The 14,943-nt window shown below is 37.8% G+C and overlaps 1 gene segment (V, D, J or C); it reads right to left on the minus strand.

The window, feature by feature from the left end:
• Nucleotides 1-6,142: 6,142 nt before the first annotated feature.
• LOC103158958 lies at nt 6,143-6,632 on the minus strand. The segment is given in 2 exon segments: nt 6,143-6,465; nt 6,584-6,632. Coding segments are annotated over 2 exon segments (372 nt in total).
• Nucleotides 6,633-14,943: the final 8,311 nt, after the last annotated feature.

Here is a 14,943-nt window from a genome sequence, read left to right on the forward strand (position 1 = left end):
GAACATGGAATTTCTGAAGAAAAACCTAAAGTTGATAATGATTTCAGTATCTATTTAAATTGATGTGAGTGGCATACAATCAAACTGGTAATAGATTTTAATCTAGACTCTTATTGCTTAATTTTTTATTTCATTAAAATCATATGAATCACATGTTATGTGTGTTATTTTTAGTATATAAACAAGTATTTCTATGTTCCTGAAGGTGGTATTGAACTCTTTGTTAAAAGAGGACTCCATGCCTCAACTTCTCAAGTACCTGGAAATACAAACAAGCTCTATCATCCCAGGTGATTTCACTCATTTTTTTTTAGAGAGAGAATTTGATGTGGTCGATCCCATCTAACAATCTAAGCAATATTTCAGAGGCTATCTTAAAAGCCCTTTCTGATAGTGAGGTTGATGACTACCTTATATGCCATCCTAGTGCCTTCATGCAGTAGCTGATGGAAGCAGAAGACACCCACAGTCTAACACTGAGCTGAACTCCTGGGTAAATTTCTCAAAATGCTGTAAATACGTTTGTTTGTGTTTGAAGGAACTCCTTTCTCAATATTATTGATTGCATGTCATCTTGCTTCTATTTTTTTCAAATTGAAGTGTCAGGTCATCCATGTTATCCAATATCAATCCTCTCCCTCTGCATGTCTGGGACAGAGTCATAATCACATGTAGAAGAAAGTCAGGATACTAGCAGGAGTATGCCTTAGTACTAACAGAAATCAAGAGAATTTCCTAAGTTCTTGGTCTATTATGCATTTACTTTCCAATCAGGCATTCCCTTAAGGTTCACTGGCAGTGGGTCTGGGACAGATGTTTTCTTGCTGCTCACAGTGACACAAGTAAGGAGAAAAGTCACAGAGAGAAGCAGAAGTGCCCCATATACTCTTTTTTTTTTTGGTTTTTTGAGATAGGGTTTCTCTGTGTAGCTTTGGAGCCTACCCTGGCACTCACTCTGGAGACCAGGCTGGCCTTGAACTTACAGAGATCTGCCTTCCTTTGCCTCCCAAGTGCTGGGATTAAAGGCATGTGCCACCAAAGCCAGGTGCCCCAGATACTCTTGTTTGTTCTTTTACCTATTGACAGCATTTTCAGATGAAACCAGGCTCTGGTGGTCACTTAGGAGTTCTTTTCTAGGAATGTTTAGATTATCATGCTGTCCTCATACTTCTTAAGAAATCTACAACCGCCATTAGGTGTTGACAACATAACATAAAGTACTTTTGCTATTACTGAAATTACCGATAACTACAAACAATGGATAGATTCATATTATGTAAATAGACTCTTTGATATATTATCATGAAGTCTAGGATCATAGTGAGAATCAATAATAAGGACAGCCTCAATTAAATCATATAGTACACAGAAAATGATTTGAATTAAGTAAGTTTGCAATGCAATTTAACAGAATAACTAAAGGTAAGCAAATAGAGATGTAACCTATTTTCATTAATAGCTGAAAGTCATATTCATCAAAATGACACTCACATACTTTTGAAGCAGCATGTTAGAAATGTGAAATGCTATTTTATAATTTACATTCATATTTAAAATGGTCTATATTTTAACACGATATCTGTACCAGACTTGCAGGTTCTTTTAAACAAGTTGTATCCTTCATTTTGAGTCACTGTCATAGTCATCATTTAGAAATGTCTACCGTCATTGAGTTATGATGTCACCAGAAAAGGAGTTTTCATATGTACACTTCAAAATATTTTTGAAACATTTGGCACTTACCTATGAGAGTTGTTTAACTGTAAACTTTTTTATGCCCTGGATGATTTACTTACTTCATTGGTTTCTCACAAGTTTCACCTGAGGGAGTGAATGGTTTAAAGGGTGGCATATTTGCACTCTGTCTGAGTTAGGAGGACAACTGCTTCCTCCCTGAGCATATGGAGGCAGGACCCTGAGAAATCTAGATATGATTATGAAATACTATAAATTAATGTTGTGGCTATGGAGAATAGAATGCTACAAAGGCTGAAACAGTCAAAGGGTAAAGTCTACCTTAATATTTCTCTAAATTGCTACCACACACATTCTGTTCTTCACTGATTGATCCTGATTCTATAATTTTCTCTTTATAGCTGTGAGGGACTCCACCTCCTTCATTTAAAGTATAGATTTTGGTAATTTGTTATAAGAGTCCCTGGACTAGTACAAATGTAGATCAAAAAATAAAATATAAGTATTTCTCAGGGTGATTTAATTTCTTATGAACAGGTGGAAGATGATTCTACCTTAGGAAGAAAGCCAACCAAAACCCATATTTTATTGAGAAACTCCATGATGGCTATATGATACATATAAATTTCTACTGGCCTCAGCTGTTCCCAATCCCTGCTGGTCTCCCAAAACATAGCCTACTGCATTAGTACTTCTAGAATATTTTGGTCAAAATCTCTATTGGCATCAGTTACAAGGAAGACAAAGCATGGGTATGGGAGTTTCCACTCAATTCCCAGGGATGTAAGTACTCTGTTCTAGGTGAGAGAAGAGAGAACTCTGTGAATTCCTCCAATAATATTCTTTATTGCTGTTTTTTTTTTCTTTGAGGAAAATTATGTAGGAATATTATTTGTGTGTGTATTTTGTTCTAATTTTCCAGTCTTAGGTGCTATATGAAATATCCTGCTGACTGAGTCCCTATTATAACTATCAGCATCTTTAGGAGAATGTCAATCACATTTAAATTTCAGGCAAGTCACGATATTAACCTTTATTCGAACTAGTACCAGAAGAAAGCAGGAAAAATTATAGGATCATTCATCACACATGATGTATTCTGTTTACATCCTGAAGTCCCAGAAGTCCCATCAGAGTTCTTAATGAAAACCTGACTGTCATTACTGTACATGGGATCTTCTTAGTAATATTTATAATATGTATATTTAAATATCCTTTAATGTAAACTCAGCATATTTCAGTTCAATAAATAAACTTGCTAAAGTCATAGATCAGATGGAAAATGAACAATTTCACTATGCGGGATTGTTTGGGGAAGTTAATAAAGAAATCAATTATAGAAATACGAGGCTATAAATTTAATGGAACAATGTATGTCTGTCGTTTATGTTGTAACAAGGCATTAAGTATTATTTTATAATTAAATTGAAGTGCAGAGTAGATACAACAAAACAGATGTTCCCGCTTTCATTTTCATCAATAGATAAGTACAGATGCTTCTATTTGTCATTCAGCAAGAAATGGTGCTGGTTGGTGAGGGTCCAAATATATATGATACTCTTTTTTGATTGATAGGCTTTGTTCAATTCATTTAACCTTTTCCCATGAAGTATCTGATTGTAATCATATGTTTAGTAGATCATGTATATGTATAAGATAAGGAACATTTACATATAAAATATTATAAGGACACTGTTTACTATGAAGTCAGTTATGGGCTGTATTGCTTTATTACAACTAGTTCCTTATATGTCTCCTTGTGTATTGGACATACTAGAGTCTGCTATGGAACCATTATTTAGAATGTCCTGATTACTTTGTTGGGAAAGTGGTGTTCATGCAGCTTGTTGAAGTTGTGGTTCCACGTTAATAATTGTTTTGTTTGGAAAACAATGAGTCTGTAACTCAAGCCCAGTTTGGTTCATGTTTGCTATTCTCTCTCTCTCTCTCTCTCTCTCTCTCTCTCTCTCTCTCTCTCTCTCTCTCTATTTTTTTGGTTCCTTTTTACTTTCAATTTTTATTCTTTAATTACTACTCATATTTACATATCCATCCCCCATTCCCTAGACCTCCCCTCCTCCCATTTTCCCCTCCAACCCCCCCAACCAATCCCACAACTCTTCCACAGGGATAGTGAGGCCCTCCATGAGGGGCCTTCAAAGTCTGTCATATCATTTGAGGGAGGGTCTAAGCCCTCCTTGCTGTATCTGTGCTACAATAATATGCTTCCATAGGGAATGGGCTCCCAAATTCCATTTGTGCTCTAGGGTTAAAGACTGGCTCCACTATTAGAAGTCCCATAGAGTATCCTGGCCTCCTATCTGACACCCATATTCAGAGGGCTTGATTCAGTGCAGAGCTGTTTCCCCAGCTTTATGACTAGTGTATCCATGCTCTCACTTTTTCAGGTCAACTGTTTCTTTGGGTTTCTGCAGCGCCATCTTGGCTCCTTTACTCATACCTCCTCCCTCTCCATGATGAACTGAAGAAACTAGCCACCAAAATACCAAATAATGCAATTAAAAAGTGGAGTGCAGAACTAATAGAGAATTCTCAATAGAGGAATCTAAAATGGCTGAAAGACACTTAAGAAAGTGTGCAACACCCTTAGCCATCAGGGAAATGCAGCCCTTAACCACTCTGAAATACCATCTTGCTCTTATCTGAATGGCTAAAATCAATAACACCAATGACAGTCCATGCTGGAGAGGATGTGGAGAAAAGGAAACAGTTCTCCGTTGCGGGTGGGAGTGCAAACTTGTACAACCACTTTGGAAATCAGTATGGCAGTTTCTCAGGGAAACGGGAATCATTTTACCTCAAGATTCGGCAATCCCTCTCTTGGGCATATACCCAAATAATGCACATACATACAATAAGGACATATGTTCATAGCAGCATTATTTGTAATAGCCGGAACCTGGAAGCATCCTAGACGCCCCTCAACTAAAGAATGGATAAAGAAAATGTGATAAATTTACACAATGGAGTACTACTCCACAGAGAAAAACTAATGGAATCTTGAAATTCGCAAGCAAATGGATGGAGATAGAAGAAACCATCCTGAGTGAGGTAACCTAGTCACAAAAAGATAAACATGGTATGTACTCACTCATATATGATTTTTAGACATAGAGCAAAGGATTACCAGTCTACAATTCATACTGCCAAATGAGCTAGGAAACAAGGAGGACCCAAAGGGAAGATTGCGAAGCTTTCTTTACACCCAATCTCACCCACTCTAACTCATTCTTTCCCTATAGTGTTCTGTCTTAGAAATCATACTAGCTGTCATACTTTTAATGAAAATTATCATTCCCCCACAGGCTTATATGTATGAATTTTTAGTCCCCTATTGATGAATTGCTTGGGAATGCTTAGGAGCTCTGGCCTTGTTGGAGGAGGTACATAAAGGTGGGTTTTCTCTGAGGTTTCACATGCCCAAACCACCATCCTCTTTCTCTCTCTCTCTCTCTCTCTCTCTCTCTCTCTCTCTCTCTCTCTCTCTCATGCACGTGCACCCTCTTGCTCTCTGCATGCTACTTCCAGGTAACTCACAGGTTCTATGTTTCTGCTCCAGGGTCATGTCTGCCTGCCTTTTGCTACACTTTCTTGCAGTGTTAGTCATGGATTACCCTGGAACTGCGAGCCTCCAAATTAAATGCTTTCTTTATAAATTGTCTTGGCAATAATGCTTTGTCAAATTAATAGAAAAATAACTAAGACATCCTCACCTTGTAAAGACAGAAATGAACAGAGAGTTAACTAAGGATGGCCTCCTTCCATCCATACATTCGATGTGTGAATAGACACCCTAGCTAAGGATTCTGTGATCAAGAAGACTTTCTTTCATTTTTTAAAAATGGACTCCATATTCGGAGAATAATCTGGTCTCAGGATAATTTTGTCTGAAAACTAGCCCCTTAAATCTTTCAAATATTTACAAATCACTTGTATTTTATGTTTATTGCTATTCTGCCAGCACATACGTTTGTGTAAAATATGAGTACAGTATACTCAGAGGCTAGGATAGATGCACAGATATCCTGGAACTCGAAAAGTAGCCAGTGCTTTTAAGCTTTTAACCTCTCTCTCTCTCTCTCTCTCTCTCTCTCTCTCTCTCTCTCTCTCTGTGAGTGCGTGTGTGTGTGTGTGTGTGTGTGTGTGTGTGTTTTGACATATGTGTTGTTTGAAATTCAGCTATTGTCATACTTATACTACTCAGCAAATTATATGTTTTCATATAAGTAATGAAAAGCGTTCTGTATTTTTGATGCAAGTGCTGGGGAAAAGGACAGAGATTTAGGACTTAGAAAAATTATATGATCCCTATACAAAATATCACATTTACTTTAAATCCTGCCAAAGAGAAACACTGTAATCAGCTAGTGAGCATAGAAAGAAAAATTAGGGCAACTTTGGCTCTTACTTCTGCTTCTTGGGTGGTTTACGTCATGACTTGAATCACTGTGGGAGGATAGTTATTGTGCTGTAGACAGTAATAACTTGCCATGTCTTCAGGCTGCAGGCTGCTGATCTTGAGAGAATACTGTGTTCCAGATCCACTGCCACTGAACCTTGAGGGGGTCCCATCTGCCAAGTTCGTTGTATAATAGATCAGTTGCTTAGGAGGTTCCCCTGGTTTTTGCTGATACCATGCTAAATTGCTGTAAATGTTCTGACTTGACTGGCATGTGATTGTGACACTGTCTTCCAGAAATGCTGACGGTAAGTATGGCGACTGAGTCATCTGGATGTCACATTTGGCACCTGAGATTGGAAAATTGAAAACAAACTTCCACACAATTAATTCTGTTACAAAAGGACTTTCCCAGAGACCAGTCAGCACTGATCACACTGAATAAATTTCCAACGCTGTATTCCTTACCTCTAAGCCAGAGCAGCAGCAACCCCAGGAGCTGAGTGGGGGCCCTCATATCTGTGCTGTGACCAGTGTGAGGCTGACTCTAGCACAGAGTGTGACCTGACTATCAAGAAATCCTCAGGGCAGTGGGCTGTGCTCTGAGCACATGCAAATCAGCAATGGCTGGGCACAGCTGCAGGGCTGGTCAGGTCAGTGATTTATTAAACCCCGGTGGTTCTCTTCTGTCTCAGATAAGACAGACAGTACATGTTTATTTTTAGGAATTCTGCTCCTCTTTGGAGATTAAAGAGCAGCTCCAGTCTATGGGTTGTACCTTATTTTCATTTCTGTTATTTTAAAAATAGAAATTCCTGTTCAATTTCCCTCAATAGCAGGGACTATGAGATATGGCAAAATTTTCAAAAGTAGATAAACTATTGCATGGTCCTTTCATAGGTATCTGTAAATGTTATTGAGGCCATGCAGCTTTATCTTTTTTGTATCCTGTTAATATCTGAAATTGAATTTTAATTATAACATTTCTCCCTCACATTATTTTCCTTTAAAATACCCCAAATACACCTGTTCCTGCTTGTCCTCAAATTCATGAACTTTTTGTTTACACACACAAACACACTTAAATAACACTCTAGGAACTGTATGTTACATGTACATATGTTTTAAGTTTTGATAATTAGGCTTTGAACAAACAATTGGTTTGTTCTTCCCTTGGCAGAATATCTCTTCTGTCATGAGTTTTCTTCAGTTGTCTGTACTTCTTTGTGAAGAATTGAGGTTTCTTAGATTTTCATAACCAGCTTTTCAGGTTCATTGGTATTGTCCTTGTTTAGCTCACATTTGTGGACATGCTCATGATATTTTGCAGTTATAGTGTTGGATGTTAATAGAAGATAAAATCTCAGAGTAAACACCCTGATCTTATGGCTCTTATAATCTTTCTACGTCTTTTTCTAAAATATCCCCAGAACCTAGGTTATCTATCAGTACTGTTCTCCACAACTCACCAAGCAGCTTCTTGCTCATAATGATTTCCAGAAGGGTAAAATAATTTTGAAAAATATGGTTTGTAAAGAAAGACAGGATCTCCCATAACTAACTCATTTTTTTCAGATTAAAAAAAAATCTCACTTTATTTGTGACAGCTCAGCTACTAAATAACTATCAAGTCCAGATCTAGTCATACTTTTTCCCTTTCCAAATGTAAATATGGTCTCTCTTCATATATTAGGCTAGAATTATATCTATGCCCAATTTATTGAGAGACTTAAGGTTATTGTGTCTTACTTTTATTCAGTCTTAACACAAATTATTGTCTTTAAGTAATATGAGTTTTCTGTGAGAAGCGTCATTCATGCCTTTGAATGGACAGTGGTTTCTAACATTTTGTGTGCTATGGTCACAATAAATCTTCCCATACTAAGAACACATGTCTCTTTGTTTAGATTCAAGGCAGAGGGATGCAAGCTGTGTGAAGAAAAAGCATGTAAGAATGTGAATGGATAAGCTACACAAGGGGACTTAGAGTTACAGCAGGGTCTAGATTGTGTCTTCATTGGGAGTAAGGGTATAACAAAATTAGTGTGAGTTTACATGAGGGTTGAATGGAAAGAATTTTACATATGCAGGTAACTATTCTGTAGGAGACAGAGATATTTGTGTTAGAATGATACTCACACAGGAACTGTAAATGATGAGGAGCACAGAAATGATTTAAAAAAGAATGGATGTGGAAAACATTATAAAACTGATTGATTAATCTGAGAAATTAAAGACATGGGTGACTCTGAAGTATGTGGTCATAGTGTTTTTGTTTATTTAGTCATATATCAAGTAGTCTGCAGTACAGACAAAATAATGCCCTATGTCCTGATTATTTCAATTAATATGAACGTATTTCATGTATTAATAACATGTTTGTATTTTGATTAAACCATTACATTATGATCACAAACACAGAATACATGAAAATGGTAATTTATGTCACTGTTAGTAGTAACTGCCTTGGAAAAATAGAAGGAGTTCATTTCCACAGATTCATACCATTAGCAATATTCAAGACAGAAAAATAATTGCCAAAGCAGACATATCAATAGCTAATGGAAAGTCATTCCTTGCCTTTCTTTCCCCTCAATAAAATGATCTTTTGAGATCACGGTAGTGGCATCCCATTTCAGTTGTATTATGTCAAGTATTTTCTCTCTGAATTACTGAGATGATTTCTTCCTATGTCCTTCATATTCTCAACTTTGTAAGCACTTTACAATGTTAACCAGCACCCTCCATCAGGTTACAAGAATCTGCAATTCAGCAGCTGCACCAGGCCTGTACTACAGCATTGTACTACAAATGTGGATGGCAAAGGAAACAGGCATGATACTAATCTTGTTGAGGAAGGTCGTTGTTCAGTGCTGGTGTCCTAGGACAGGCTTTTCTCCATCTACAAAACAAGGAATTACTAGGATCTCCACTCCCCATTGGGTAACTATGAATATGAAGTGCCCAGATCACTGTCACAGAAGTGGAGGGGGATTATAGGACAAAATTCTGAATGACAAGTGAATCAGAAACTAGAAATGTCTCTTGACCCTAGTAATACAGTTATTGTAACTGGATGGCAGTCCAAAGGCTGATGACCTTGATGGACTAGACATGTATATTGCCTCTCCCTCCTGGAGAGATTGTTAAAATGAGGAGAGAGTTGGCTTTTTATTTGGAGCCCAGAAAAGAAATGGAAAATACCTATTGGCAATTATCATTTGCTGTAAAACTATAAATTGATGCTGGGGCTGTTCTTTGAATTATCAGCTGCATTATGGAGAATAACATGTACGCTTGAAGGCATAAGTATGTGCAGATGCATACATGAAATGTCCAAGTCTTGCTACTAAGAGGTAAGAAAATATTCTGCTAGGGTGCGGCTTAATTTATGGACTTGCCTACTATGAAAAATGTACCTGCAGTTAGAGACCCACTGTTGCATGAACATGGGTGCACAACTTTAGTCCCAGCTCTTGGGAATAGAAGGCAGAAAACCCAGAGGATCAAGGTCTTTACAGCAAGGTTTGGAAGCACTGTATCTAAAGTTTCTTGTCCTGCCAGGTATAGCTAGGGCTTCTTATTGGCTAACTCTATCTTCATTATTAACCCATAAATACCAATCTATGTATTTTCATGTGGCCTTGGCTTACCGGAGAATGTCCAGGCCTGGTATTCCTTTGGCAGCTACATGGTGTCTCCTCTGTGCCCGATCCCTGCTTACCTTTCCCAGAGTTCTCTTCATCTCCCATTCCTGCTTATCTTCCTGCCTCTGTTGGCCAAACAGTGTTTTATTCATCAACCAATAAAAGAAACATATATGAAGAAGAATATCCCCCATCATCATAGATCTACCTGAGACCTGGAATTGATCAGGAAAAAAAGTAATTTTTTGAAACCAGTTAGGAAATATTCATGACAATATATTAATCACAGCTAATGAAGTAAATAATTAGTACTCCACACACAAACTTTCAATGTTCATTTGAATATTTGAATTACTTCAAATAAAACTATGTGGATTGGGGATTCGAAATAGTATTGGCCAGGATATATATGTGTGTGTGTGTGTGTGTGTGTGTGTGTGTGTGTGTGTGTGTGTGTGTGTGTGTCTGTGTGTGTGTGTGTGTGTAATCTTTGGAAACCCTAAGCATACATAGATTTGAATTTGAATTTGTATTTGACGATATTGTGGCAAAGGCGTCTGTAATAAAACTTTTCCATACTTGTGCTATTTCTGGTAGCTTAGTTAATGTGTATCTTGTGGGGTGTTTCTTCAGTGATCACCTGTCTGCCTGGATGTTGCTACTGCTGCTGCTTCAGCTAAGGGTCAAGCAAATGCACTGACACCACACATCACAAGACAGGAAATGTTGAACATTTGAAATATAGTAGATGGAGTATATTGAAAATGTAATGGCTTGAAAGAATTTTTTGTTTTTGTTTTGTTTCTTTTTGATTTTTGAGACAGGATTTCTCTGTGGCTTTGGAGGCTGTCCTGGAACCAGCTCTTGTAGACCAGGCTGGTCTTGAACTCACAGAAATCCACTTGCCTCTGCCTCCAGTGCTGGCACTAAAGGCGTGCTCCACGAATGCCCAGCTCGAAAGAATTTTTTTAATTATTAAGGTGAATCATTGTATGAATGTAGATCAGGACCTCTGTATATTAGTATGTATGTTTATGTGTACTTACCAAACCTTAAATTTAAAGACTAGATCATATAATATTCTCAATTTACATTTTAGGAAGTAGAAGACTCTTTTTTCACAATTTTTATACTTTACAACTTACTTACATTAGTGTTTTTGTGTTAGACACAACCATTTCTACAGTGCTACACATTCTACAAAAATGTGTTAAGATATTATCATCAATACTCCCCATGCAAAGAAAAGTGAAAGATAACTCAGGCTTCACTGTACAGTTCCTCCAGATAAAGACAGAGACCATCACTGATGAAGGTTTAATCTGAGATACAGCTGTTTTTCCTCACTACATTTGAAATGATTATGAAAATAAAAATTATTAATTGCTGCATATTTTCTCAAAATCCTATACATTTCCCCACGATCAATACCCAGTTCAAGAAATCTGAATCACAGCTTTCAATTATTCCTCTGCACAGGGGACAAAAAAAATGGCACTTATAGTTTTCTTATCTTAATGTCTCCATGTGTATATTTCCTGTCTTTCCATACAGGCAGGGGTTGTTTAAGGCCCAGTAACAAATCCCAGCCATGCTTTCATTGCAGAAATAATGGAAAAATCTTGCACATTTCAATCAAACTGTTGACCAAATTCTGTCTTCTAAAGGGAGGAGCTGCCATGTCCTTTGTTTTGTTTTATAGAAGTGGGAGAATGGGATACCATACTCCTCTTGCAGTGGCACATTTCATCTTCATGATGGTGATTTTGAGAGAGCAAGGGGTCCTACACTCACTGTCACTGAAACAAGCTGGGCTCCTAGAAGCCTGGTTGGATGTGCCATGAATCAGTAGCTTAGAAGTGGATCTTGGCTTCTGCTAGTACCAGTGGCACTTATCAGGGCTGACATCTGAACTGGCCCTGCAGGTGATAGTGAACCCCTCTCCTTAAGAAACAGAAAGGGGTATTGGAGACTATGGGAGAATTATTTCTTCATTTGATTTGTAAAGGGAAAGATAAAATTTAAATAGGAGATAGTAGAAAACAAAACTCCATAAAGAGAAATATATTATGACAAAATAGTAGAGGAGAAAGAAAGGAGAAAGGAAAGGAAATAAATAAATGAAGGGAGAAAGGGAATGAGGGAGGGAGGAAGGAAAGTTGAAGCTTCTAAAGTAAAACTTCTGGACACAGCTGAGGATCACATGATCAAATGATCACAGAACTATTCCTCTTTAAAAGGTGGACTTTGGGTTGCAAGGAGTTTCTGAGAACAACATGTTGCTAGTAACAGTTGATTTGAGTACACGGATTCTGGATACTGGAACCTGCAATTGGATGATAAGAATTGTTAAACATGTATAGGTATGCATGTGTGTGTGTGAACTTGCTCCTCTTTTATCATATGAACCCCAACTTATGTGATTATTAAACCATACATAAAAATAATTTCTTACATATTCATTATGAAAAGCATTGCCATAATTTTGTTCAGGGCCTGTGAAAGGGTAGACACTACTAATTTTACTTTTCTATGCCCTCTTTCTATTTAATTCTCCCTTTGGCCTCCACAATCTAGCAAACACACCATTTCCTAGTACATGGAGACCTAGGGTTGTAAACAGTGTCCTTCCCTTCATTCTTCTTCTATCACTGTGAGAGGAAGCCTACCATACTGTTAATGGTAATAGGCTGCAAAAACTTCATGTTCCAGGCTGCTGATGGTGAGAGTATACACTGACTCAGAACCACTTCCCATGAACCTTAATGGGATGCCTGTCTATAATTGTGATGTGTGATTCTTGAGCAGCATAGCTTTCCCAGGCATCTGAGGATATCAAGATAAATACTTGCTAATGTCTTGACTTTCCTGGAAGCTGATGATTATACTGTTTCACAGAGAAAAAGACAGAGAAGATGAAGAATCGGTCATCTGGATAGCATATGTGGCAGCCAAAATGGGAAAATTGAATATAAATTCCTACAAAATTAGTGATGCTGAAAGAGGACTTTTTGGAAGGAGCAGGAATCCCTGATCACATACTGTTTTTAGTAATTATTCAATGTTATTCTCCCTACCAGCAAGCTTGAGCCAATAGCACGCCCAGGAACTGAATAGAGGCTCTGATGTCTATACTGTGTACTGACTGGTAATGACTCCTGTAAGGTTCTGATCAGCTTATTAAATATTGTGGAAATGGGATATGATTTCAGAACATGAACATCAGCTGTAGTTGTACAGTGATGGACACAACTGCAGGGTGTGCTTATTTTAATAACTCAATACAAAACAGAATTGTCTCCAGGGAATGTGCTTTTCTCTGGTAGCCCAAGAATGATAGTACAAATCACTAGCTTCATGAATTTTTAATTTCTACTATGTTCAAGACATCATTCCCTTGATATGTTTCTGTGTATGTCAGGGAGTATCAGGTTTGGAACATAGCCAGAAAGTTCAAAAAAGATTATAAGCTCTCTCCATGATTACCTGAAATTAAGTGGCTTCTTGTTCATGACAATTTCTAATTCTCTTTGTGAGGATCAAAAGTACAATACACCAGTTCTGGGAGGCATCTTTTCCATGGAATATCTGGTTCTTGCATCACCACTCCATTACAATTGATCTCCCTCTATTTATGATTCCTTAACTACCCAAAAGAAACTTCTGTCCAGGCCAAACAAGGTAAAGGATTATTTTTTTTTCTTCTTTTTCTTCTTCTTCATACTTTATTTTATTCACACGCGTGTTTGCCTCTCTACATAAATGTTTGTGTATCATATAATTGTTCCTTGCCTGTGCACATCAGAAGAGTATATTAGATGCCATAGAACTGGAGTTGCAGATTGTTAGAATCTGTCACATGGATGTATACTTTTTCTTTCAGAAGACATGTTTAGGTTATTCAACCAAATTTCCATTTTGCCAGATTTGCAAAACTTTCCCTTGAGTTGTTTTAGGAAATCCTAAGGGGTTCAAACACTATAGAATATGGTCATTTGTGGTTGTTTGAAAAAAAAGTGGACCCCATAAAGAGTAGCATTATAAGGAGGTAGGGCTTTGTGAGAGGAAATGTGTGACTGTGAAGGTGGGATTTGAGGCCTCTTATGCTCAGGCTATGCCCAGTATGAAAGAAATTTCAAGTACCATGGCCTGCAGATTAAGGTGTAGAACCCTCAGCTCCTTTTCCAACACCTTGTCTGCCTACACACTGACAAGTCCAACCATGATGATATTGGGCTAAATCTCTAAAATTTAAGATATCCCTAATTAAATGTTATCCATTATAAGAGTTACCTTGGTTGAGGTGTCTCATTATAGCAATAGAAACCCTAACTAAAATGCCATTACTCTTGGCTGCCATCCAGAATTTGATGGCAAGACTACATTGCAAAAGACACAGGAAATAATAATAACTTTTAAAACCTAAGAATGTCAATGATATATAAATTAGTCTTTGCAAAAATGTGACTTGCTAAAAATATTCCATGTCTGGAGTATCTCTAGGTGCCTTTACAGAACAAACTAATGGGTCAAAGCACAGTGTTGAAAACGTTTGAATGAGTTTCAGAGACTTGAGCCTAATACATTAAGCCCTTTCCATTGGAAACCATGTGAACAATTTGTGACTGTGTGTGTCAAGTATAAAAGTTACCTCCTTCCTGATATTGCTCATGTGGTTGAAGACCAATTCAAAGAAAACACCTTTCATTGGATGGCCAGGTTTCTTCTGATGCTCTGCATTTCTGAGTTAGGAAATGTATATATTTTTTTCTTAAAATAACAACTGTTATGCTAGTCATTGAGTGTGTGAAAACTCTATGGATGCTTCATTTCTTGATCTAAAGAACAGTAGCTTAGATTCAGCCACCGACTGATCTGGAACTAGGTGAGTGAGTTTCTGCCCGCTCCTGACCACAGGCCAGAACAGCATACACCCTGACCACCCCTATCCCCCCACCCCTGTCTGTGCCTGTGGGCTTGGGCCAGACACGCCCAGGCAGGGAGGAGATCCCTGCGCCCTGAATCTGATAGCACCCCACTCTTCCATTCTGCCGAACGACCGAGGAACTAGGAACTAGTGAGGAGACTACTAGTCTCCTAGGAGGAGACTAGGAGAAGCATCAAGATCATCCAGAGTTGTGGACATTGAATTCCTGGCAACCACACACCACTGGGTCACAT

Source organism: Cricetulus griseus, unplaced genomic scaffold (assembly GCF_003668045.3).
Source record: "Cricetulus griseus strain 17A/GY unplaced genomic scaffold, alternate assembly CriGri-PICRH-1.0 unplaced_scaffold_118, whole genome shotgun sequence".
NCBI lineage: Eukaryota > Metazoa > Chordata > Mammalia > Rodentia > Cricetidae > Cricetulus > Cricetulus griseus.